This window comes from Pectinophora gossypiella, chromosome 15, assembly GCF_024362695.1.
Source record: "Pectinophora gossypiella chromosome 15, ilPecGoss1.1, whole genome shotgun sequence".
Classification (NCBI taxonomy): domain Eukaryota; kingdom Metazoa; phylum Arthropoda; class Insecta; order Lepidoptera; family Gelechiidae; genus Pectinophora; species Pectinophora gossypiella.
In genome coordinates, this window is record NC_065418.1 from 8,810,920 (window position 1) to 8,838,106 (window position 27,187).

The 27,187-nt window shown below is 39.7% G+C and overlaps 1 protein-coding gene across 1 annotated transcript; it reads left to right on the plus strand.

The window, feature by feature from the left end:
* The first annotated feature begins 457 nt into the window (after positions 1–457).
* On the plus strand, positions 458–27,002 carry LOC126373473 (cilia- and flagella-associated protein 61-like). Its single transcript, XM_050019631.1, has 33 exons — positions 458–606; positions 972–1,106; positions 1,801–1,961; positions 3,684–3,828; positions 4,936–5,071; positions 5,393–5,556; positions 6,696–6,753; positions 7,516–7,622; positions 8,233–8,355; positions 8,689–8,780; positions 11,781–11,895; positions 12,313–12,424; positions 12,642–12,718; positions 13,143–13,319; positions 14,056–14,134; positions 14,524–14,649; positions 15,180–15,292; positions 15,722–15,853; positions 16,349–16,543; positions 17,108–17,236; positions 17,320–17,480; positions 17,977–18,179; positions 18,867–19,062; positions 20,674–20,843; positions 21,370–21,470; positions 21,828–21,896; positions 22,421–22,553; positions 23,368–23,541; positions 24,501–24,614; positions 25,418–25,513; positions 25,823–25,891; positions 26,364–26,396; positions 26,847–27,002. The coding sequence occupies exons 1-33, from the start codon at positions 458–460 to the stop codon at positions 27,000–27,002; spliced, it is 4,200 nt and encodes a 1,399-aa protein (XP_049875588.1).
* The last annotated feature ends 185 nt before the right edge of the window (positions 27,003–27,187 follow it).

Genomic DNA, 27,187 nt, shown 5'->3' on the forward strand with positions numbered 1-27,187 from the left:
GTGATTTGTGCACAGACAGTACTATACTGGTAGTATAGTGTTGTAATATAGTATTAAATTTGTGCCGCGGTGGTCCGTGTTGCTATACTTATGCATATTACTTGTTATATTACTATCAATGTCTTGTGACATTGATATATAATATATCAATGCTGTGATTTGTAACACGAGAGTTACAGGGGTTCTGACGCGGCGGATCTAGGATCTATAGATCCAATAGATCTGTGATACTAGACCAACATGGAGCTCCGGCATAATTATTATACTCTTTGGCTCTGGCGGACCTCTGTGATTGAATACCTACACAGATTAGAAAAAAAACACTGTCAAACTTGTGAAAGCATTTGTAAATGTGCCAAACACCAATCTGAACAGCAAGAATACAAGTGCCTAAAATAAATATAGAAAAGGATTAATTTGCACTAGAATGTCTGAATCACCAGGTTCTAACTTAAGGATGACCCGATCCCGTCCCAAGCTGCCGACGGCGATGGGCAAGGTGCGATTATCAGACCAGGATGACGTCAACGCCATCATGGAACTATGCAACGAATCTATGAAGACTACTTTCCGTATCAAAAACACCCAAGATATCCTTTATCTTATGTGAGTTTCGTTTGAATATGCTCTTTCGTCAGTATATGCTATCAAATTGTTACGTAATGTAGAATTATCGTTCGTAAATGTTAATTATGAACAGCAAATCTATTCGGGATTAAACCCAGCAGTTGGGTTAGTTCAGAAAGCACTGGGTCTTTACTTGGGTCTTGCCTGAACATGAAGCGACCGACTTAACATCGCATTATATTGCATCTACAATGCAATCACATCACTTGATCACTTTAGAAACGATTACATTCACGGTGTAGGTTCTTAAATGAGTTTTAATATCACCTATTAAGTAGGTATCAGTCGTTTGACTGGGTCTATCTGTATATCTATAATATATGTATAATTTTCCTCATTCGAAGTGAGAACTCGGTGTTAGCGATAACTCAGTTGGATGCAGATGAAGAAGTTATCGGGTTTCTGTCGGCGCGGGAGTACCCCCTTGTCCCCTCAGTGCATCCTACTGGGTGGGAGGAGTACATTTGGTCCAAATACAAGTGAGTAGCTATGCTAGGATAATCAGTTTCATCTGAGGAATAATATTATTATTAGTCCCAGGTTATATTTCTGATCGGGTTTTAGGAACGATTTTTTCAAAATGGTTTTGACCTGGTTGTTTGACAGGTGGGTACGCTCTCGCATTGCAGCAGCGTGATCTTCTATCGTGTGGGTTGTGAGGTGGATTACCAACCCCATCAACCCTGGTGTCAGGGTTACTATTGAGCCGCCAAAGGCCCCTGACATGGCTCATGTAACGACTACTAACTTACATCAGTAAGTAGTAACCGGGACCAACGGCTTAACGTGCCTTCCGAAGCACGGATCATCTTTCGGACAATCAGGTGATCAGCCTGTAATGTCTTATAACCAAACTAGGGATCACAAAGTGAATTTCGTGGTGTGTCCCCGCCGGGATTTGAACCCGGGACCTCTAGATCGTGAGCCCAACGCTCAAACCACTGGCCCACGGAGGCCGTTGCACGCAGCGTGAGGGTTTGGGGAAACGGACCCTCCTTCGATCGATGAGGGGAGGCATGTGCTCAGCAGTATTAAGTCTTATCAATGTGAATGCTGTTGAATGTCCTATTTTACTTCATCTCTACACCTACTGATCGGAACTACTTATTTTTAAAGCTGTGGTAAGTGCAGGATTATGTAGGTATTTGACGTATTTTTACCGCTATTTTCCAGGGCTATAGATATGAACGCTCGCAACACTCTATTCATCCATCTAATGTGTTGGAACACTGAGTACTCTCGGGACGTGGTGGACGCGATGCTGCGCTCCGTTTTCATGCACGACCCTTACATTCACTTCATTGGCATGATTAAGACCGTCTTGGGATGTTTACGTACGTTCGTGTTCTTTAATTATAACACTTGTGTATAACTTTCTTTGTGTAAAATAAGCAGTCTCCGACCAAACAGCGATAGGATTAGCAGAACATAGTGGGTAGCTCACTGGGACGGGCTAACCTATAAAATGCTACTTAGGTTCTATGACGATCTTGTGACGTAGCGAGTAGGCGCCGCTACTTCAAAATCGCACCCCTGATGCCGGGCAGCAGCGGTATCAGTACTGGTTGAGGAAATGGATTCTGGTAGGGCTCTAGCTAGAACATCACCGATTGAGAAATTGGTCGGTGTACTGCGGAACGGAAGGCGATTGGGACAACCACCTTTCTACACGCCCTATCTATGGAGTAATGAAAATGGAGGCGATTACTCCACCGACAAGAGCGCAGCTCTTAAATAAAGAGAGAGATAACTTCCCGCTTGTTTGTCTTCCCGGGAATGTCGTAGAATCCGACAGAGGGATTGTGTCCTTTATAACATGATAGACAATGAAGAACTTTTCTGGCTACGTACCTAAAACAATATAGATGGAACTGTACAGATTTAACGTGATATAATTACCTATTTTATCATCGTTCGGGGAGATAATTATTCAAAAATATTATGTAATGGAAGAAACAAATAAAAATTATGTATAGAATTAAGTTAAGTACTACCTCTATTTCTGTTTATTTTGATCAGAATAATATTGGGTGGAAGATGTAATTTTGCCTGGGTGTAAAAATGAGGATCATTATTTATACGTTTTTTGAAGGTTAAATAAAGGAAGGCGACTCTGTACAGCGCCATCTTTATTTTTTTTGCGAAACGTAGCCTGGAGAGTTCCTTATTGATATGAGCGATGTTTGACCACCGTAGAGTTCATCATATTCATCTTAGAATATGGATATAGGTCTTTGCATCAAGTAAGTATTTGTAAATAGTAGGTATGTGTTATTCAACATAGATAAGCAGTGGCGGCCCTAGCAAAATATTTTGGCGGTGAAGACCTCCAAGTGGTACCCATCAGCCCCTTAAAATACAAAATTTTTCGATTCATTTAAAGCCATCAAAATTTACCTATTTAAATAATATAAAATGTTGTTTACGGCCACCCGGTATGAGTTTTATGTGTCCGCAATCTACATAAACAACCTATATGTCCCACTGCTGGGCACAGGCCTCCCCTCAATCAACCGGAGGGGGTCTGGAGCATACTCCACCACGCTGCTCCACTGCAGGTTGGTGGAGGTGTTTTTTTTACGGCTAATAGCCGGGACCAACGGCTTAACGTGCCCTCCGAAGCACGGAATCATCTTACTTTTTCGGATAAACAGATGATTCAGGCCTGAAAAGTCCTTACCAAACAAAGGACAGTCTCACAAAGTGATTTCGACAATGTCCCCATCGGGTATCGAACCCGGACCTCCAGATCGTGAGCCTAACGCTCTAACCACTAGACCACGGAGGCTGTCCGCAATCTAATGACGAAGTATTGAAGAAGAAGGAGAAGAAGTAGGTTCGTATTGACGAAGTTTTAGTTTGCGGTCAGGGTGAACCAGTCTTGGTTGATTTTGGCGGTGGCACACCTCGCACCGCCGTATGGCCGCCACTGTAGATAAGTATGTTGAAGGTGAGTGACGATGCGGCCTAACGCTTACGCTTACCAGCAAACGTACATAGATATCCATACCAACATACAATTATTATATAGAAGTTGATTTGAACGATGCCAACAGAGCTAGTGCCGGGATCATCACGCGCGGAGATGTCATTCAGACGCGTGCAAGCCATGGAGCGAGGCATGCCGGGAGACAAGCTGCCGGCGCTGTTGATCGCTGAGCGTAAGGAAGTCTGCCCACGGCTGCGTGTGCGCCGCGCCGTGTTTGTATACACATTTAACATTCATACATACACAATGTTAGATAGAAAAGAATCGATCGACCTAATCTCGACTGACACATCCCTATGCTAATGAAACATCACAACACCAATACCTTACGTTGCATTGAGGCTGTTGTAAAATATTATCTTTATTGAAATGTAATCACAAAATGTATTGAACTGGTTGTTCATACATACACATAAACTGACGCCTATTTCCCACCGGGGTAAGCAGAAATGATGGAATTCCATTTGCTTCGATCCTGACACATTTCTCTTGTTTCCTCCACATCCATCAATCGCCACTAATCCATCCATCAATTGTATATTCATACAGTAATTATAACTAAGAAACAACATAACATAACATCACGCCTGTATCCCCAAAGGGGTAGGCAGGGACGTGTATTACACCAACTCCTCGCCAGCTACGTTTAAGTTCCATGGAATATTGATTGAGCCTGTGGTCATTTCAGACACAGTTCCTGGAATTCACGTGATATCGATTATCCACTATATTATTGTGATCCAAGCATGAATAGGGCAGTTTCCAATTAGTCAAATCAGTTACTTGTTACTAAACGTCAAAACACGAAATTACTATGGAATTTGTTTGAAAAAACAACCTGTGACGCGTCATAGAAAAACGTGACAAAATGAAGCACTCATTACTACGTTTTTTTTTTTTTATAAATAAATAAATAAGTTAAATAGAAAAAGAAAACGTTTTTTGCACCTTTAGCTCTGTCTTTATTTAGTATTCAGAATTTCACAATTTATTTTCCCAACCCAATTCTAACTTAAGTCGAATTCACTGGTTAACTAAGAAAAATCCACTGAACAATTTATTTAACTCGTTCCGAGACAGAATGCCTTTTTTATTGCCTATGTCTCCCTTGATGGCAGGTACCCTAACTAAGTGAAGATGTGTTTAAGATGGCTGAAGCTTGCGTAGAGAATGTCTATTCACTCACTCGATCTTGATATATGGAGATGATGTTTCGATTCAAAATATCACACTGTTTATTATTATTATAAAGGTCAATGACCCGAGGTCTATGCCTGGAAGTGCTTCATTCTAACAGTTAAGTATATTCGTATATATAGCGAGGAAGACAACGACGATATAGTGCCGATCATCGAGCGTCACTCTGAGCGACTCCGGGAGCTGTATGGAGACTACTACATCAGCGAACTCATCGCCCGCCATCCCGAGTCCGACCGGGTGCTTGTAGTCTGTGAGGTCATTATCATTCGTATTTTCGTATTCGGTTGTTGAGCGTTGGGCTCACGATCCGGAGGCCCCGGATTCGAATCCCGGTGGGGACATACCACAAAAATCACTTTGTGAGGCCTGGTTTGGTTAGGTTATATATTATGTATACCTCATTGCAGGCTGATCACCTGATAGTCCGAAAGTAAGATGATCCGTGCTTCGGAAGGCATGTTAAGCCGTTGGTCCCGGTTACACGAGATACGGACTAATCTGATGAAAAAATGTACCTACCTAGTTAGGTTTACCTACTTTTTTGCCCAATTCTACGTATTATTTATCCTTGAATAGCACAAGGAGCTCGCAGTCGGTGTGATGTGTTTGAACACTCAGATCAACTTCGAAGCCTTGGAAGAGGGCTACGAGTTGTCTCCATTCGCAGGCCTGCGCCACATAGACCAGGCCCCGAAGCATCATCGGAGTAAGGATAACCTGGAGCTACATTCAAACAGCTTGTTAGCACTTTATATTGAACATTTTTTAACTTTTACCTGGGCTGGTCTAACAGATAGCTCGATCTGTAGGTCGTTGTATACTAAGTTCATGTTACGATGGATGTATCATATGACTACCTCATTGGGACATAGTTGTGAGCTTATGCTGGAGTGGGTCACGCCACAGCCCGTACACTCCGTAAAAAAAACTCGTTCTTACTGTGTGCCACCGCGTAAGTGCGAGCGAGACAGACAATCCACACGTGCTTCCTTTCTACTGAACACCTTAAAGTGGGGGTGAGGTAAAATCTAACTCGGCAGTCGGCACCGATACGAGTTGGTGCGGGGCGGAGACTGTCCGTTCTATATGTAGCATTATTCTTTATTCAAATCAAATCAAATCAAATATACTTTATTGCACAGAACTAAAATTTCAACAATCAGACATAACACATGAATACAGTACAATTTGGGCGGCCTATTCTATTATTATTCTATTATTCGGCTGCTTATCGTCATAACAATGTCTTAAAAGCCGATGTTGTTTCCGTCTACAATTTACTGTAAGTAGTAGTCGTTACATGAGCTCCGTTATAGTAACATAATATTATGTTACAATTAAAAATGATTATTATAATATTCTCACAGACCCCAGTCTCTCTCACCAACCACTGTATCATAATCTTGTTTTATTGTTAATTACCAATTATCGTGTTGATGTGAGAGTAATAAACATATTTTTATTTATTTGTTTATTTATTTATTTATTATAAAATTATAAGTAAGTATATCAATGCATGAGTTATGTCAGGGGTCGTTAGCGGATCAATTGCAAACCTGACACCACGGTTGATGAGGTTGGTCATTGATTTCACAACCCACTCGAGAGAAGAAGTGGGCAGGTGGTACAGTCATGAGCAATATAATGTACCCACTTTAGGACTCTGTCGCACTAACATATTTGACATTTAGTGAGACTTACAGTTCAATTTGTCAAAAAAGTTAATTTGACATGGTACCAAAGTGTATTAATGAATGCTCGTGACCGTACGGGAATGTATCTACTTTTATTTACACAGGTAGGTAGGTTTAGGTGGTAGGGTTTACTAATAATGTTAGTGAATGATCTGGTTTCTAAACTGCACTGTTTTCCGTTTCAGTTTATCTGATATTAACTTGGAATACGGGGAGGATTCGAGTACTGCTGTGAATAAACGGGTAAGTTACGTGACAGTACAAGGGTGGTGCTTCGAACAACGGTGGTCAATATCATAATTGTTAATGCAGTTAAAAATATAATATACGTACTATATGACCCGGCGAACTTCGTATTGCCCGTTTCTATAGTTGCTCATCGTTTAAACCTTCTCTGAACTTCCACATGGATTTCAAGACTAAATTTAGCTAAATCAGTTCAGCTTTTTTTGAGTTTTAGCAAGTCTAACAGCAATTTATTTTTATATTATATTATTATAGATAAGTATAATTTGAAAATTATGTATATAGCAATATAACAGCCTCCGTGGTCTAGTGGTTAGAGCGTTAGGCTCACGATCTGAAGGTCCGGGTTCGATTCCCGATGGGGACATTGTCGAAATCACTTTGTGAGACTGTCCTTTGTTTGGTAAGGACTTTTCAGGCTTGAATCACCTGATTGTCCGAAAAAGTAAGATGATTCCGTGCTTCGGAGGGCACGTTAAGCCGTTGGTCCCGGCTATTAGCCGTAAAAACACCTCCACCAACCTGCAGTGGAGCAGCGTGGTGGAGTATGCTCCAGACCCCCTCCGGTTGATTGAGGGGAGGCCTGTGCCCAGCAGTGGGACGTATATAGGCAGTTTATGTTAACAATATATCTTAGAATCTTTTGTCTTTTTGCATATTATAGTCAGTTAGAACTCGGTGAAAGGGTACTTAGTCCATCACGCCGTTGCTGTACATCTGACTACGTATTTATTAATTTTATTTTTATTTGTTACAAAGTTGGATACAAAAGTGTCGGTGTCGTGGACGCCAACCTCGACGCCGGGGTCGTCTACGGAGGAGGACGGGGACAAGGCGGAGCACGTGTACGCGGCCGAGGACGGCCGGTACTGTCACGTTTCGCTATACACTTTCAGTATTAACCTTTACAATTGAATGATTTTTGTTTTTATAGCAGTCACCTGTGCTTACGCCCATCTGATGGTCCACCGTCAAGGCACATTTGTTTACTTTAGATTCTTTGTTTATCTCTACCACTTCGCTCTATAGGACTTGCCAACGTGAAACATTACCTACACAGTTCTTCTTTACCACATCCGCCCATCGTGTTTTCAGACACATTGCTCGCATAATCGGAAGGTCTTTTTATGTGGCTAAACCAAAATTTTCGGCGATGTCGTGTACGGCGCGACTGCCGCGAACTATTCGTTGCGGATTTTGTCGAGTCTCGTCATCCTGCACATCCACCGCTTTTTATTTCAGCGCCTTGAATGGGTTGGACTTGACTGCCATATGTTAAGACTCGCCTGATCATGGTCTTGTATAATAAATCCAGGGAGGTTAAAAAGGCCACTGTATTTAAAAATCAATATTGCTTCGATTTGGTGTGGTGTGATGTGGTGTGGTGTAGGTGTTTTTAAATCAAAATAAAAGTGTGTGCAATAAAGTGTTCATTCATTCATTCATTGAGCTTTATACATTCCTTCTTTTTCAAAGGTACCTCGGCCGCGCGTCCATGCTGAACTTCCTCAACCTGATCACTGACGACGAAGAGGAGTTTGACGAATTCGACATTGTCAACATCGAGCCTGAACTGCTTAAGTTGCCTGATATAATCCGGTTGTTATTACATTACCTATATCTTTTTATATATAGCACTCTGAAGTTCAGAGTGCACGTAAAATCGACCCTTTACGCGATTGGGTGCCTTTGGGCAGGTTTGGGATTCCAAACCTGGTAAGCTACCACCATTCACAGCGGAGTGTGGATTAAAGGCTGAAAATTTTCTTCTTTCCGTTGGTTCATCTGTAAAAGTAGCATCATTATCATTATTAACCTAGTGTTTGTAGAACATAGATATGTTCGGTTTTTGTCAGAAGCAATTGAAAATGTGAGTAAGAATAATCAGCCCCCAATTTCCTGTAATTCTACAATTTACAATAATTGTTGCAGACCCACCGGTAGAATGTCGAGAAATATTATTGATGGAATAAAAAAGGAAAAAGTTGACGATATTGGCCCTAGGAGAGATAAAAAGAAGTCTTGTGAGTTTGAAGTTAGCATGTAATGTTCGAAATTTTAAATTATCAATAATAATGTTATACCTTCACATTATCATTTTGTCACTATTAACAACTAAATCACTGACGCCCCCAAAACACATGACCAAAATTGACTACGCCGGGGTCCATAGTGACATGAATAAAATAGATCTATCACCTGTCCTTACGGCGTCAGATCCTAATCTTGCCGCGAGTACCATGGTCAACATGCTAAGTCACACTCTAATTGAAAACTCAGTCGTAAAAACCATTCCACGACGTTGTAGAATTATTAAGCCCTGGATCACACCAGGCTTATTAAGGTGTATTAGAAACAGAGACAACCTCTACAAAAAATGTAAACGATCACCCCATAACGAAATCCTTAAGATAAGCTTTAAACGATACCTGAACTTCTGCAATGCTCTGCTTAAGAAAGTAAAGAGAACCTTCCAGCAAAATAAACTGCGGGCGGCAGGGTCAAATAGCAAAAAGCTCTGGGAGACAATTAAAGACATTGCATATTTAAATAAAGGAAAAGTTTGTTCGCGGGAATTACTTCTCTGTAAAACATCATCTCAAGATTCAATCAATCACGTAAACTCTTTTTTCACCGGTGTCGGGAAAAACCTTGCGGAAAATATTATTAGAACTCGTTACAATGGTGCAAATAAATCACCTTCTTATTCTGTGGTTGACTCGTTTGTCCTTCTTCCAACCGATGAAGATGAAGTAGAGCGTGTTATTATATCTCTTAGAGACGATTGTGCAGTAGGATGCGACGGTATTTCCACTAAGTTTGTTAAAATGTACAGAAATATAATTATCCCACCTCTAACACATATTTGTAATCTATCACTTTCAACAGGTATATTTCCAACTGTCTTTAAAAAAGGTTTAATACATCCAATATTCAAGGGTGGAGACCGAGATCGTGTAACGAATTATCGCCCAATATCAGTATTGCCAGTGTTATCTAAAGTTTTGGAGCGTTTAATAAACACCCGCCTCATAAATTATCTTGAAAATAAAGACCTTCTTAGTAATAAGCAGTTCGGATTCCGTACTGGAAAGTCTACTGCTCAAGCTGTACACCAACTGACTAATAAAATTGTTCTTAGTTTGGATGAGGGAAGAAAATGTCTTGCTATATTCCTGGATCTAGCCAAGGCATTTGACACGGTGTCATTTCCATTACTTATAAAAAAATTAGAAAATCTAGGTATTCGTGGAACCCCGCTGAAACTCTTTCAGAATTACCTGACAGGTCGGGTCCAGTGCGTTACTATTGAAGGTCACACAAGCTCAAACCTTCAGGTCGAATACGGCGTACCCCAAGGTAGTATTCTGGGTCCCAGTCTCTTCCTAACTTACATTAACGACCTGTGTCAATTACATCTTGACAATGGGGAACTGTTTTCTTTTGCCGACGACACTGTTTTACTTTTCACGGGGAACTCGTGGAAGGAAGTGTATGATTCAGCCCAAAACGGGTTCAATTTAGTGTCTGATTGGTTGAACCAAAACCTGCTCACCTTAAATGTAGACAAAACAAAGCATATGATTTTTACTTTGCGTAATAAACATCTTCCTGACCCGGCAATATTTACCATCGCTGCACACTCCACTCAAATCCCTCATACTTCACCTTGTAATTGTCCTAAAATAGAAAGAACTAATAGCATTAAATACCTCGGAGTCCTTATAGATAGCAACCTCACTTTTAACTCACACATTAGCCTCATATCAAATAGAGTCCGTAAATTAATATTTGTATTTAAACATTTAAGACATGTAGCAGACCCTCCAACTTTAAAAATGGTTTACATAGCACTTTGTCAATCAATACTTATTTATTGCATCACTACATGGGGCGGTGCACCAAAAACCATTTTCAAATCTGTAGAACGTGCACAAAGGGCACTGTTAAAAGTAGCTACATTCAAACCTATGCTATTTTCCACCTCTCTACTCTATGAGGTATGTGACGTACTTACCGTCCGACAACTGTTCATTCTTCATACTATACTTATGCAACACTCCCAGACTCCCGTTGACATCGACGTTACATATACAAGGCGTAACCACTTAGTCGCAAAATCTTCCTTCTTCAATACCAGTTGTAGCTATAGATTCTTCTGCTTTTTGGGTCCCTTTCTGTACAACACGCTTCAACGTAATCTTTCCATTCACTCCCAATCAACACTACTTTGCAAAAAGGCTGTTACCAAATGGTTACAAGGACTATCATACGATGACACGGAGAATTTACTTAAACCTGTTGGTTGATTATCTTTAGTAAACATAATAATATACAAGAAGATACACCTCACACAACACACACACACACACACACACACACACACTCACACACACACACACACACACACACACACACACACACACACACACACACACACATGCACACACACACACACACACACACGCACATAGCAAGTTGCATTTTACCTTAGTAACTATTAATTATTATTTTCTCTTTTTATTGATAACTTGATATCATTCAAATTTTAAATATTATAATAATATTCATTGTCAGCACCCTCACTTTTGGCTTTTGCATACAACTTTTGGATGGTAGCTGGTATCCTTAGCTCAGTTTTAAAAACTTTTAGGGATAACAGCCGACTCATATCAATTATGTCACAGCCTGTAACTACACATTTATAAATGTAAACAAATATTGTCATATATTTAAGGCTTTAATGGTACGAAATAAAGATATTATATTATATTATTATATTACCTATAGTATTTGTGCCGGGTTAATAACAATAAGGTCATCCCGTACTGGGCTTAAACGCAGCTGGCGAGGAGTGGGTGTAAATAATATACCATGACGTAATGCAATGATATGTTATGTATGATGTTATGATACATGAAATATACCCATACTGTATAGGGTTAAGTTTAGCAAAGCACTTACTTGATATTATTCAACGATTATGAGACATCAGATAGCATTGAATAAGGTTATTTTTTCAGTATCTATGTCCGGGCAGAGTGCTGTCAAACCACCGGAATATGTAATACGCTACTCCGGGACTTCCAATGCTTTTCTCATGGAGTTATTTGCTATGCACCCCGATATTGATGAAAGGTGTTTTATTACTTCTTCTTTCGGTGCCGTCTCCTGCCGGAGCTTGAGGATGAAGTGCGACTTGTCCACAGCAGCACGAATCAGGGATCTAGTGCTCAATCAGTACCACGGTTCTATTACTACTTTATTTGATTTATTATATTTACACTGAATATGGAGGGTATGTCTAATACCTAATACGAAAGCGAATTACGACATACGAGTAAACGAGTAGGTAATAATGAGTCTCTAAATGATTTTCCTCTGTTAACATTCTTACAACGCTCTACTTACTTGACCGCTTGAGCGATGCAAGATAAACTTTTGCCAAAAAAAAAATTACAGTACAGTTTTAGATTCAGTAGATTTTTTTAAGTATATCAAAAATATTTCACAGCTGTATTATATCTACATATTAGAATAGTCTTTATAATATAGGTACGCGTTTGACATGCTGGAGGCTGCGTACGAGTTGTTCCCGAATAGAGATTACTGCGTTATGTGTTTACCGTCAAGCCACACTTCCTTCCCCCTTTTAGAACACTTTTCGGTACGTAAACACAACTTAAATAAGTAACAATAAAGTATTCCTAGACCAACTTCATACATAGGTACTCTGGGGAGTAAAAATTGCAACATCTCGGGTACGTCGTATGCCTTATCAGAGCCCAAGGGGAGTTGTTTTGTAAGGAACAGGCGACCGGCAGCACACAATATGAAACCTCATTTCTAGATATGGAATGAATAGAACAGTTTATTTTTTCCAGTTGGTAACACCACGCGGCACTCACATGAGGTTTATCAATGAGTCGCTGTATGTAGCACATATTAATTCCGTCAGAGGGTGAGTAAGGATTTGCTTGTTCTAGAGCCCATTTTAATTAAACGTTCACTGGGATCTATATTCACTAGTTAGATTTTCTAGTCACTAACCTTAGAAGTGACCACAATCGTCTTAACAATAGGATACGAACTTACACCAACAGGGATTTCTCTCGCATTTGAGATACGAAAGAAAACGTCCATAGGGAAAGAGAATCCATTTGACTATCTGTTGGTAGGTACTTACAATTGAATTAGCATCGGAATGAAACGTAAGTTCTACGGTATAATTCCCCCGTCGCACCTGTCAGTCTATCTACTTGAACGCGATAAACTCAAAATTTACCCAACGGATTTTTATACGATTTCGACCAATAGACGTTGTGAATCAAGAGGATTGTGTAGTTAAAATATGATGATGATTATTGAAGAAACTGATCTAACAGTCAGGTCAGTGTCCGTCCAGGAGAGCAGGCGGATTTGGAGAATCTGTTCGACCTGCTGGAACACGTGCCGCGTCGCGACAAGGTCACTGAAATGTTCGAGGAGTCACTGGTCAACCACAACCTGGAGCCATACATGCTGCTCGCTCAGAACCAGCCTGTGGGCGTCGTCATTATAGGGTTCGTATTTGTTGTTGCTTGTGACTTATAGGTCGAGAAGACCGTGAAACGCGACGGTACTTAGATGGTTTTGCGCCTTCGCGTTTGCTTTTGGTGACGCTCCCTAATCAGTGTTGGTTTTTTTTATCCCGCGACGAAGGGTTTGTTACGGTTGTCCAATTTTTTTGCGCAGAAGGAATGAATTGCGCAGAGAAATATCAAAAGTGTAGAAAATTTCACTAACTTACATTCTGAAGAGGATAATCTTCTTCTTTTAATACTATATTACCTACTATTAACCAATCTAAAATTAAGTGGGTACTTACTACTTAGTACGTTCAAAAAATCTTTTTCTAACGTATGGATTGTGAGGTGGATTACCAACCCCATCTTCCCTGTGGTGTCAAAGTTATTACTGAGCAGCCGTAGCCCCCTGACATGACTCAGTAACGACTACGTATTTACATCAGTAAGTAATAACCGGGACCAACGGCTTAACGTGCCTTCCGAAGCATGGATTATCTTACTTTTTCGGACAATCAGGTGATCAGCCTGTAATGTCCTTAGTAAACTAGGGATCACAAAGTGATTTTTGTGATTTGTCCTCACCGGAATTCGAACCCGGGACCTCCGGATCGTGAGCAGAACGCTCAACCATTGGACCACGGAGGCCGTTAAAAAAAGCTTCTAAGATTGTACTTATCTCTGAAAACCGACATCTGTCGTCAATATTCGTAACGTTGAGTGTTGGTTACAGTGCGCTTAGGGATGGGACGTCAATTCGCACGCAATACGATTTGGAACCCGAGCCACGCCGACCCGGCACAGATGGCACTGTAAGTCAGACTGTAGATAACTCCGTAATAATGTCCGCGTGCTACAAAGGCATTTTCTTAATCGACTTAAAAAAATCTTTTCAATTCGAGTGAATTTATACGAACCAACATTTACTTTTGTAAAGTGCAAATGTCTTAACTGGCAGCTACCTATGTTTACTAAAATTATGTTTTGCCATTCCTACATTTCAATTTCGGTTTCATGATAGGGTTATAGGGGATAGGGTAGTTGTGTTTACGGAAAAAGATTTTTAAAAGAACTTTATTGCACCAAATAAGAATCAATTACAGTAGTAAATGTAAGTCTCGCTTTAAGTGTATATTGCGATTGACGACCTTATCACCTTAAGCGATCTCTTGCAGGCAACCATAACGATGATTTTGTACAGATTATAGCAGGAGTAATGTCCCCGGTCTTAGAGCCGCATGGCCGGTGGTATCTTCGTGACGTCATACGCCAGTCTAAGTTCACGACGCTTTTCTGGATTTGCCACCCCTTCGCTAGGGGGGAGCAGGTAATAATCGAAGTCGTGATTTTTATATAATTTTCTAAAAGTTTCCTATTTTCTGCGTAGTTTTCTGAAAGAACTTTCTATAAAGTATTAGAAAAAAAAAGATGAATGTTATCGGTAAAGCCGTTGTCGAGTTACGGTGTGACCATCGAAAGAAATAGGTATTATTTTTTATATAATACTAGGTAAGTAGATGATATAACATAACATAAGCACACGGTTTATGTATCTACTCAGTACAATAAAACTCTTAGATGACTCTTAGATCTCTATAGTCTTTAGTCGTGTGTATGTTTCTTTGTGTTAGGTAAGCGGGCCCTGTGAAAAACTTTGTTATTGTTGATTTTATTTAGTCATGTCACTTTCTATACTCTATATTGACACTTTACTATTTTGAAGGATTACAATTTTGACTAATTGCGATTTTTATTAATTTTACCGATTGCGAAGGGTGTTAGCGATGTCATCAGCAGGTCATCGAACTTGCAAGTTTACAACCTACAAAAGATTATGATCGATATTTTTTGACGTAGAGTCCGTACCGTAACATGATGTCATTGGCGGAGCGTATGATTCCGGTGCGCCCGCGTCGCTCGCTGCCTAACATCAGCGGGGATAGAGACTTGGATCGCATATTCAGAGACAAGTTAGTTGACGGTACATGTGAAAAAATAAATAAGTAGAAGTGGCAGAAGTAGCATAGCGTAGTCGACCCTTGTAAATTGATACCTGTAAGTATAAGTTATCTGCCTTCGAAGCACCCTGCCCGAATAATGTGTGCGACGTGGTACTTAGTATCAGCCAATAGATTTGCTCTATTTATCGCGTAGCCAATACAGTAGATACGTATGTACAATTTACTATAGTAACATCATATATTATACATCAATGGATACAAGGGTCTAATGAAAACCTACATCTCAATAAAACGGTAGTCTCTGTCTACTTATAAAGCTTGTTATGTAAATGAAACATAGTTTTCAGGCTATATTTTGTAAAATTATACAAAATTCCGGAATGCTCTCGGTGCCGCCTCTGCGTGCAGCAACCTTTAATATAGTTCTGTTCTTCGCAGAGCATGCCCATTCGCTTTATGGATTATGGAGCGACAACTGTCGAGCTTCCCTAAGGTGTTTGTCAACAACGGCATCGTAGTCGTCGGGGCTAGTCGAACCGGGCTAGCATTTCTGGAAACTTTGATCACTGGGTAAATATGTTCTTATATATCCCCCGGCTTGTATTCTTATTTCAAATCATTATTTATGATTTTGCATTAGTAAGTGTTTACTATTAATTTAAGAGCTGTGAATAGGGTAGTTTCTAACTAGTTAATTCAGTTACTTTTTACTAAACGTCAAAACACGAAATTACTATGGAATTTGTACGCAAAAGCAACCTGTGACATTATAGAAAAACGTGACAAAATGTCGCACTTATAAAATTCATAAATAAATAAAATAGAAAAAAGGAACTTTTTTGTCGTCTTTAGATCTGTCTTTACTTAGTAATTAGAATTTCGTAATTTATATTTGACCTAGGAAACCAAGTAATTGTCATTTTATAACTCGATGAATATGAATAAAAGCTCACCACAATATTCCCCACTGGGTCAGAGGTTACAATATTCGCATACCCGCGTTTCATCTCGAAGCTCAAAGAAACATAATATTAAATTAAGTTTGTTTTTCTGTCACCCAACTAGTCCCACGGCAAAATACCTAACATTCACCAACCTAACGCTGGTATCTGAGCACGGACTGCCAACAGTCGCAGAGTGCCTCAAAGCTGCTGACTTATGCATTCCTCGGGAGGGACGGTACTCCGATCATTACCTCAAGAGTGTGCCTTTCTGCTTCTACCTCGACGTCGTTCCTGCTGTTGTAGTCTCTATTGATAGGTAAGCTTTAGAATTGGGTAGTTTCCATCTAGTCAAATCAGTTACTTTTTACTGAACGTCAAAACACGAAATTACTATGGAATGTGTATGAAAAAGCAACACGTGACGTCATAGAAAAACGTGACTGAATGTCGCACTTATTATTACATTTTTATTTATTAAAATTCATAAATAAGTTAAATAGAAAAAAGAAAACGTTTTTTGTCACCTTTAGTAGATCTGTCTTTACTTAGTGATCGGAATTTCATAATTTATCTTTGACCTAGGACACTATCCAATTGTCTGTAAATACCTTCAGGTTAGGTAAGCCGATCTGGGAATAAAAAACCCAACAAACAGGCAAAGTGGTCGTTAACGATACAAAATTGGTCTTGGATATCTCTCTTCTCATATTTTCTTTCAGCAGAACGTTATTATTTAGGGGTCAACCTTCGTATTCTATTCCATTAAGACAGTTTGACTTAGGTTAACAAAACATTTATTTTCATTGAACTTTATACTTACTCTTGAAAACTATTACCCCCCAGTCTTTGAGTATTCATTTGTTATGTAATATTTTAACAGAAAAAAGAAATGCATTCACTTGAAAGGCGGCGGAGTGAAGTACTATGATGAATTGGTATTGACATGTGGACAACAGTTCCAACATCCAAACTACTTGAAAGAGTCCCGAAAGAGAGCGAAGGTAATCAGGTAAGCAAACCGGTATGATAATAGGAACTATAGACCTATTTCTATTTTAAGTAGGAATTAAATGTCGTTAAAATCGTCACCAGCAAAGGCCTGCCATGCGAGCGCATGTTGATGGACAACCCGAAGTACCAACCGGACAAGCTGCCGCCACCGCCGGAGCTGCCGAATAACGTGTTCGTCATCAACTGCCTCTTCCAGGCCAACGTCGTGCTGCGAAAGCTGCTCAAGATGATGACCGATGAGAGTTAGTTCGGATAAAACATAAGCACACGACAAGATATATTCCCATTATGTAGTCAGTGGTCAGTGGTGACGTAACCTGTATTGGATTAGTTTTCCCTTCGCGGGTTGGAAGGTCAGACAGGCAGACGCTTCTGTAAGAAATCGGACCTGTCGAATCTTCAGGTTAGGTAAGCGGACCCCATGAGAAACGGGATAACGTTAGGGAGATAAAAGTAGTCAGTGGTAAAAATATCGATTGATAAACTAAGTATCGTCATCAAGTTGTTATGACCCTTACAAACTAGGCACCTCGTGTGAAAGAAGGTTAATACCACGGGAGTGACTAGTTAATTCATACCGGATATAGGTACGTTACTTTTACAGTCGTTTTGTTCTTCGTGAGACAACTGTTTGATTTGTGAGGCTGATATTATGATGACAAATAGCTTTTTCCTTTCCTACCTTTTAATCTTCTTCGTGTCCTGCAACTGCCACTGAAACTTCAGACAAGTTTTAAGACGTAAAACTGCTCTGTATCATTTCAGAGAGCACTTTAGAAGAATCCAACCCAATAGTGGTGTTTGGAGACTGCATAGAGGCATATTGCTGTATCTCTGCGCTGATAGAGTTGGGTGTGATGGGCAATGAGATCATTTTTGTGGAGAACTTCCCTCCTGAAGACCCCACCGCGCTTCGAGTCAACTGCTTTAACGATGAGACGGTACCTAGGTTCCGATATTTTTATTGATTTTAGGTTCGCGTTTGACTACAATCTCACCTGTTGGTAGGTCACGTTGTGGTCTAAGGTGGGACACGCGCAGATGTTTAATCATTCTAGCATTGAAGATTGTAATATTATTGTCTAACGCTGATCCTCAAGACACAGGCCTATAAGCATAGTTTGGAAATCAGAGTTCAACAAATAATTTGTACACTTTCTATATAGGTACTAAACGTACAAATCTCTTTGCTATTAAATAAATTGTTATTATATTATGTTTTAAGATAAAGGTAACGTCAACTATATCTTATACATACGTCCTAATGCTGAGCACAGACCTCGTCTCTACCTACTGGAAGGGTAAAATAAAAGGACAGTAGGCTCGGATTCTAAAGAACATTTCCTCACTTTCTGTTTCTTAATGGGTAGTGTTTTCGATGCTATAGGCTACGATTATCAAAGTGCATGTGTGAAAAATTAAACAAATCATGTTTTATAAAATTCTTTATTAATTTATTTTGATCAATATTGGTGCCGGTTCTGGCCAATACCAATTTAATTATAATTTCTGAAATTGAAAGATGAAATGAAGCATGACACTGTTTTTAGAGTGCCTAAATTAACATCAGTGTTTGCCAAAATCGCCATCAATTGATCAAAATTAAATGATATCCTTATTATATACAGGTAGACGAACGAGTACAAAGCAGTCTAGAAGTCATGGGGGTGCGTATGCTGCGGCAGTGTCGGCTGATCGACTGGGAAACACAAAGGGATTGGGTGACGTCTATCAAACTCATGACCCCTCTGCATTGTATCAACGTCGAATGCTACGCTTTATTCTACTACGGGTTAAAGGCAATTGATATACATGCTTTTAAAGGTTGGTTCTTTGTAGAATAGTGTATAATCTTCCATTATCTACATTATCTACTTCTATGCTGGATTGGAAGCGAGCAAAACATATAGAACGCGTTCCGCTGTTTATCTTCCCGGGCATGTCGTAAATACCGACTTTATTAGGACAGGGATTGTCTTCTTTTTTTTTGACGTGCTTATTGTAGATTTGCCGCAGATGGCATTAACTACTTGGCCGGACAAATGGGGAGCGCTGAAGGCTCTCACCCGGTACAACGTTTAAAAGGGATTATGTCCTTTGGAATATGACGGACCATAAAGTACCCTTTTGGCTCTTTCTCACTCTCTCTCTCTCCTTGGCATTTATTATTCCCATCTGATGATGGGGTCTGCCTTCTTCGTACTTCTCTTCCACTTCGCTCTATCAGATGTGTCGCTCTCGGAGACATTGCTCTTGGATAAAAGTACCCTATTGGCTGATCAGCTGTAACCTGTATGTAATCAATAGTCGTCATATGCTTAAACTTCGTATGAAAAGTAGCTGTATGTTTACTTCTGATTACTTATGGCACTGCTCATCCCATTAGGGATTATGGGCGTGAGTATATGTATGTATTTATGTGTGTGTGCATCATAGATCGGGGGACGTATTTTTATCATCGAATCAATAAACTAAAAATCTGACGTTTTTGTTACTTAAGTACCTCTATTTTTTTGGTCAACAATAAAATGTTTGAAACTTATCCAGAACTAAAATATTAATCGTAGCAACATTCCTAACTATACGTAATCCCCCTTGATGATTGCATAGTACACTAATACGAGTACGAACGTGCATAAATTAATGTCTGCGTGGATCGTTCGCGAACTATCGCAAATGGATGTATAATTTGCCAGTGATTAGGTACTCAATCACAGTACCAGTGTGTAGTAGTGAATATCTAAAAAAAAATGCTAAAATATTTTTTAACTGTTACGAATTCCGAATCCCGGTGGGGACATATCACAAAAATCACTTTGTGATCCCTAGTTTGGTTAGGACATACTTGAATGGCTGTAAGTACGGGGTGTAAATGACATCGCAACAAATACGGACGGGGATGATTCAGCTCATGATTCTGAGTTATTGTCCAGCGGAATTACCGTCGCGAAAGTATAGAATTGAAAATAATAAAAAAAAAACAAAAAAATCTTGAATTTTGCGTACTTAATAAAGTATATTTGATTTGATACTACATACTTTCCACTCACATACTTTTATTCACGAAATCCATCCATACTCGTTGTCCCCTGCCCCTAATATTAGGCTGCTTTTCCACCAGAGCTGTGCGAGTAAAATGTGTCGTACGAAGATGTGTAACTGTGCTGTGGAAATATGTAGGGGTTTCCTACGATGAAGTGTAGCGGAGCTGTCAAAATACGCAAATGTGCGATCCTTCGCACACATTTCTCGCTTGTTTTGTATGTAGAATGACCTCGCTTCGCTAAAGCCTGTTCCACCAGAGCTGAGCTGAGCGAGGCTAGGAAAGTAAAGTGATTCTATTGGTGGAGTTTTTCCTCGCACACCGCTTAACTACCTCACACAGCTCAGGTGGTAAAGCAGCCTTAAAGTTAATATTTTTATATGTTTCTGTAGCAATCAATGAATGCGGGCTGGTATACGACGGCGGGTTGGTGGTGGGACCAATGTTCGAGACCAATGACCCTCACATCTACGGAGCAGGCACTTGCTGCACTTACTCGCGCCGCTTGTACGCCTCGAGACTCCTGCATCGCTACTACAACTCGGAGGATGTCGGCGAGGCCGTATGTACTGCATTATACTGACACTTATACAGGTGTTAGGGTGGTATTAATAAACGAATCTCAGCTGAGACTGCCCTCAAGATCATGCTCAAGTCTCTGTTTTTATATGAGAACTGTAACATTATCTTGAGGGCAGTCTCGAAGCTGAGATTAGTTTATTAATACCACCCTTAGTGACGCCGTAACGAAAACTTTGAGTGATGATTCAGACCATGATTCTCAGTTGATTTCAAGAGGAATTTTCCGTCGCATAAGCATGGAACTGAAAATAATAAGTAAACACTAACATTTTCTCAGGACGTCCACCACCACCTTAAGATCATTCTAATGAACATCATCTATGCTTTTTGTTGCTTTGTGATTTTTTTATGTAATGTTATTGTCTTGTTGTTTTCCTTTTATAATAAACAATTTCATGAATTTTGCGACAAGAAATTACACTTGGTATCAACTCAGAATCATGGTCTGAATCAACCCCTAATTCTGATTTGTTAAAACACGTACATAGGTACTTACGTTGTTTCAGTTGGCTAATCTGTTCCTGCGCAAGATGGATCCGTTCATAGCCTGCCACGCAGACTTCACTTGTGCTGATCTTTTGCCGAGATACAGCTCCTCTTTGTACAGGTAAACCGTACCGTCTGCGATTATAAACAATCTTATATTTACCATGCTCTTTATCATCCTACGCCATCACATATTATCCGTTGTCCCTTGTATGGTCCATACATTACCATATCAGTAGGTTGTTAAACATAATGAGTAAGAAAATATAAAATACTATATTTATAAATATATATAATAAATATATAATACACTACCTATTCTATACCATCGCCCAATCCACCAACTCACACTGGAGGTGCGCGATGGAGTATGGTACATACATAGAGGCCCGTTCGCAGCAGTGGGATATATATAGGCTCTTTATGTTTTATGTTACATGTAAATATACGTGAATAATAATCCGGTTGTACTTTTTAGTCGTTCTCATCCCAGTATACCGGAGTGCACAATTTCTCGTCTCGCGCTAACTTTACCAGTTGGGAGGAGGTAAGCAATCGTATACAATATTCCCAAGTGTTAGTAGCCAGATTCGAAAAAATATTTTTTCTTAAATCAATCCGACCGAGAATCACCTTGAAACACAATAATTAGTGATCATGGTGTTCAACTGTTCTACCAGAGACGTTGCAGGTTACTTATAGTTTAATTTAAATAGATAAGTACACGTAAATGTTATAGCAAACCTTTAAATCTAACGTATAATCCAGACGAAATACCAGACACTTCGAATGAGTGGCATTACATACTAGCTACATAATATCTACAAGCTATATAATATTTTCAGTACATTCAGGCATGGCGGGAACCGTGCGGTGTCATACATAGAGTACTTTTACATAATAATACTAATCGGACAGGCGTCTAACTAGCTTTACTAACCTCTAGAGGGGTCACGCCGTTCCCTCCGTGTTTGTCCAAAGCCTAAATTCTAACAGGTCATATTTTAGATGTTTATTTATTACAAGATAGATACCATTTTAACTTAAGGTACTAATTAAATACACGTACAGATGGCAACCTGTGCTGAAGTTCATGTCACCAATAGTGATATCAGCTACGTACGCCGGCCCGCTCTACTACATGAAGGTGCGCCGGCCGGGGATGGAGAACCCTATGGAGGTCCAAATGGCTCTGCCACATCAGGTATACATGTGATTTGTATAATATTGTATAAATATATACACAATTAAACTAAGTTAAGAGAAGCTCCGTGGCGCAGCGGTTAACGCGCTTGGTCTGCGATTGCTGAAGTTAAGCAACTTTCGCAAAGGCCGATCATAGGATGGGTGACCACAAAAAAAAAGTTTTCATCTCGAGCTCCTCCGTGCTTCGGAAGGCACGTTAAGCCGTTGGTCCCGGCTGCATTAGCAGTCGTTAATAACCATCAATCCGCATTGGGCCCGCGTGATGGTTTAAGGCCCGATCTCCCTATCCATTCATAGGGAAGGTCCGTGCCCCAGCATTGGGGACGTTAATGGGCTGATGATGATGATACACAAGTAACAGGTTGTCAAACCATCGCCCAAATTGAGTGGTTTGCTGATCTACGCATTGTTTACAATTCAAATGAAGTATATTGGAAAACTAATGGAATGTGTATTACTTTGGCCGTACGTACTTCTCAAATCATAGGAAGTTAAAGACACGGTGACCAACACGGTATTATCTGCGGCGTGAATATCGCGGGATTCGATCAATGTCCGTACGTTAGTGTAACTACGCCGTAGTGTAGACACCTAGCTACGTCTATTGGTATATATCGCGTCGTGGATGATAGCGCAGCCCGTGCAGAGCCCGCAACATAGCGTGACCGCGTATTTTCTGGTCTCTTTCTCCCAATGGAAGTTTTCGATCAATTTATTTCCGTTAAACATTGACGCCCTCACCTCATCATTAACTGTACCTCGTCGTTGTATTAGAACTTTTTTATAACCTTATTTTACATATTTTCTTTTAGGGCCACAAGCTAATAACGGACAAGAACGGCAACTACTTCCGCTTGCAGCTGAACTTGCTGCACTGCATTGACTCGATTACCTGCCTCAGCCAGCAGTACTTCTCCCCAGAGATACTGTCCCAGCTGTACGGCAAGCACGAGGCCTTCTTTAACAAGCTGCTGCTTCGGTGTCAGGTGAGTTCTGAACAGGGCACCTTTTAAGTTTGTAGTGAAATTACATAAAATAAGAGACAGATCGCGACTTTATATGGAAGGGGATTAACGAATGGTCTGAATTTAAGTACATAGAGTATAATAATTAGCATAGACACTAAACACATGTTATCCTAGAGCTGCGTATACCTTTCATGGAACCAAATCTTCATCAATTTCAATGAATATTTAAGTATTGCATATTAATAGGACAGTTACAATTTTTGGTTCGTTTGTCGATGGTTGCTTTTACGAAAGAAATTACCGTAAGAACTGTTCGCCGCCACCTATCTGATTTTCTAATTTATACCATGCACTTTAGCGACTCCATAGTAATCTTGAGACCAGGGGGATGAGGTCGGTCATTGACCTCTCAATTCGCACGAGGGAAAATAGGCTTATCTAACCTGAACAAATTGACAGGTATTTGAATACCTGTACTCTTGTGTGCGATCGACTTCAGAACGTCAACACAAAATGTCAACATGAGTAAACGAGAACAACTTATGCGAAGTTTTGTCGTGTAGTTAAGTTTACCGTGAGTTGTGACTCTAACTTACGTTAATAAAGGACGGACGACAACTACTTACCTACTCCCGCCTGCAGCTGAATGTGCTGCATTACATAGACTTTTATCCTTATAGACCTCCTATAACAAATAGACAACCAATCTCTGTAAATAAGGGTCCGCGGCGCATCTTGCAACAGGCGACGGCGTGTAACGACACTGTACAACAGATATTTCACTTTATAATCTTATTCATAACATCTTAATTTGAAGGAACGATCTTATACTATCTACATAACTTAATGTATACGTATTTACAACACGGTTCGGACTTTTTTAGAAAAACTCCTTAGTGAATGTGACTCTATTTGTTTATAGGATGTTAGTGGGTAATGGCTATCATAATGTTTATAACTATGAATGATTTCCACAGACGGAGCAGATAGAAGACTTCTTCTCCTTTTTCACTCAGCCGTGGATGGCGGCCATTTATCAAGAGAACTTCGAAGAATTGTTGAACAACATCAACCGTTACGACATCGTTCAGGTAACTTTATTTTACATAATATAGCATTTGGGGTACGCCTGTACCCCAAAGGGGTAAATCCTATGTAATAGGGAGCGAGCCTATTGCCATTAATCGGGTACAATTCCTGGAAACCACGTGAAATCTTTTATCTATAATCTGAACATGGATTTATATTAGTATTAATTGCACCTGCCGGGTCTGCATGACAACCGCGCCGCCTGCGGCGCGAATTATATTGAGCGCTTCGACCAATAAACGATACGAATGCTATCTACGTAGGTGGCGCGCGGCGCGGTTGTCATGCAGACCCTGCACATTTAAGTTTGGAACTTATGTCCGTCATGGAACTTCCAAAGATAGTACTTGTAACGAATGTTGATAGTAATCTACCGGAATTTTAGCACGTTATATTGCGGGCTGGTCGTTTTGAATTTTATTTTTAAGCAACAAAATTAGGAAGAGAAAGATCATCTAACCAATTATGGTCTGTCGATCTTGATGAAAATAGAAGACCGAGGATGTAACCTTGCTAAGGATTTATCACCGTTACCGTTAAAGCAATTAATGAGTTACGTACTTACGTAAACAGTAAGTAAAATCTTTATTTCCTCACTAAAATACATGGTAATATTTGTAAAGTCTGGAGCCTAAACTAGGATACCCTGTGTTTTAGGACTCCAGGCCTCTACCTCCAGAAAGTCATGGTCAAGAGAAAATAACAAAATGAAAAAAAAAAAAAAATAGTAAAATTAAATTACACAGTAGTCGCTTTTTCTGTAAAAAATGTTCAAACACTTTAATTTTATTATAATTTATGACAGCCACTGATGGAGGCTAAGAAGTCGAAGATAGAAGCTGGTGAAGAGGCAGCCAAAGACAAAAGATCCTCTTCAGTATTCTTCGATTTGGACCACAGGGTATATTTTCACCTACTATTGACATTTTACTAGTTTTTGTACGAGGCTTCGCTACTGAGGTTCTCAAGAGGAATGAATAGAAGAAGAAGAAACACTCCCACCAAAAACATGTTCATGTAAAATGTGCCAAGACGAGATCATATCGATCGCAATATCAAAAAATTATCAGATCTCATGTAGAGCCAGGCTTCTAACTCTACACGGGTTAACTATACAAACCCAAAGTTCACGAATTCTATACGTTAAGTAAAATATGCGGCTTGTCTGTTTAATAATTGCTTTTAATAATAATAGTATTTTATGTTTTAGCAATTACGTAAACCGAAGAACTTCCGCACTATGCTTGACAATTTTGTGGAAAAAATAAGAAATCGAGTGGTGAGTATAACAATGCATAATACTTAATTACTATATTATAAGTAATACATATTTTTTTTATATAAAACTTTGAAATTCGTTTTGACCTCCTTACTCAGTTTTTTTTTGACGTGACTTATTGTAGATATGCCGCAGATGGCATTAACTACTTGGCCAGACAAATGGGGAGCGCTGAAGGCTCTCACCCGGTACAACGTTTAAGACAACAGGCCTGAGGGTGCCCAGTTGGGCGCGAACCTCGGCTCAGGGCATTGTTTGAGAGGAAAAATATTTGAAAGAATTAATCGACCCTAGTGGGTCGATAGCGATAAGCGCTGAATGAGGGAAATCGTCGACTACGCCGGCGGGGTCGGTGTCGGGGCCCTCCTTACTCAGTGGGAGTTGCTGAGTGTGAGAGATATTTGATACTCTAGGGCTCACTCAAAATTATCCAATGATTTATTTCAAGTATCATTCTTCCATCATGTTTTAGGTGGAAGAATTGGAGCCTTGCGATATACCGACGGTAAGTTTATATTTCTTTATTATTTTAATGTATCATCGACATTCACTCCCGGTGAGCCACTTTAGACCTTCTTACGTCCTACCACAATGCTAAGCTGCGTAGCGATAAACTATACTAGAGACCGCGCCACGAAAGAATCTCGCCGCTGCGGCGCTGGTATCGTAGTAACTGCTAGGAATCCATTGAAATCCGCAGGACTTCTTTCGTAGTGCGTATTCTATTTAGCATGTAAATAAGTTATTTTGGCATTGTTTATACATTGAAATTGGTAATGTCTTTGAGCAGGTTTTATATTTTATATATAAAAAATATTAGCAATGTGACATACCTTTTGATTTGAGGAATTTGTATTATCTAAGGTTTGTCTTTATTATTGATTTATTAAAAAATAAAATAAAGTAAGCAAGTATATTTTTATATCAAGTTTCAAATAAAGGTGTGGTCCCACAGGAGTGTGGTCAGAACCCGGCGATGCGCGAGCAGATCACAGCGTTCTGGGACGAGGTCGGCGGCGAGCGCGTCGTGTTCACACACATGGCGCGACATATATCGCGCAACAGCGTCACCAACCCCCACTACGCGCCGCCTAACCCTGAGTATTTCTAATTATTATAACGTTGTTATTGTTTATTTTCTCAATTTATGCTATATAAATTATCTATTTCGAAGTCCTTCTTTCTTGTTTCCATTATAATTATTTTCTATCATTCATTCATTTTGTATATATTTTTTATATTTATCAATCAATCAATCAATCAATAATACTTTATTATACTTTATATATTTTTCTA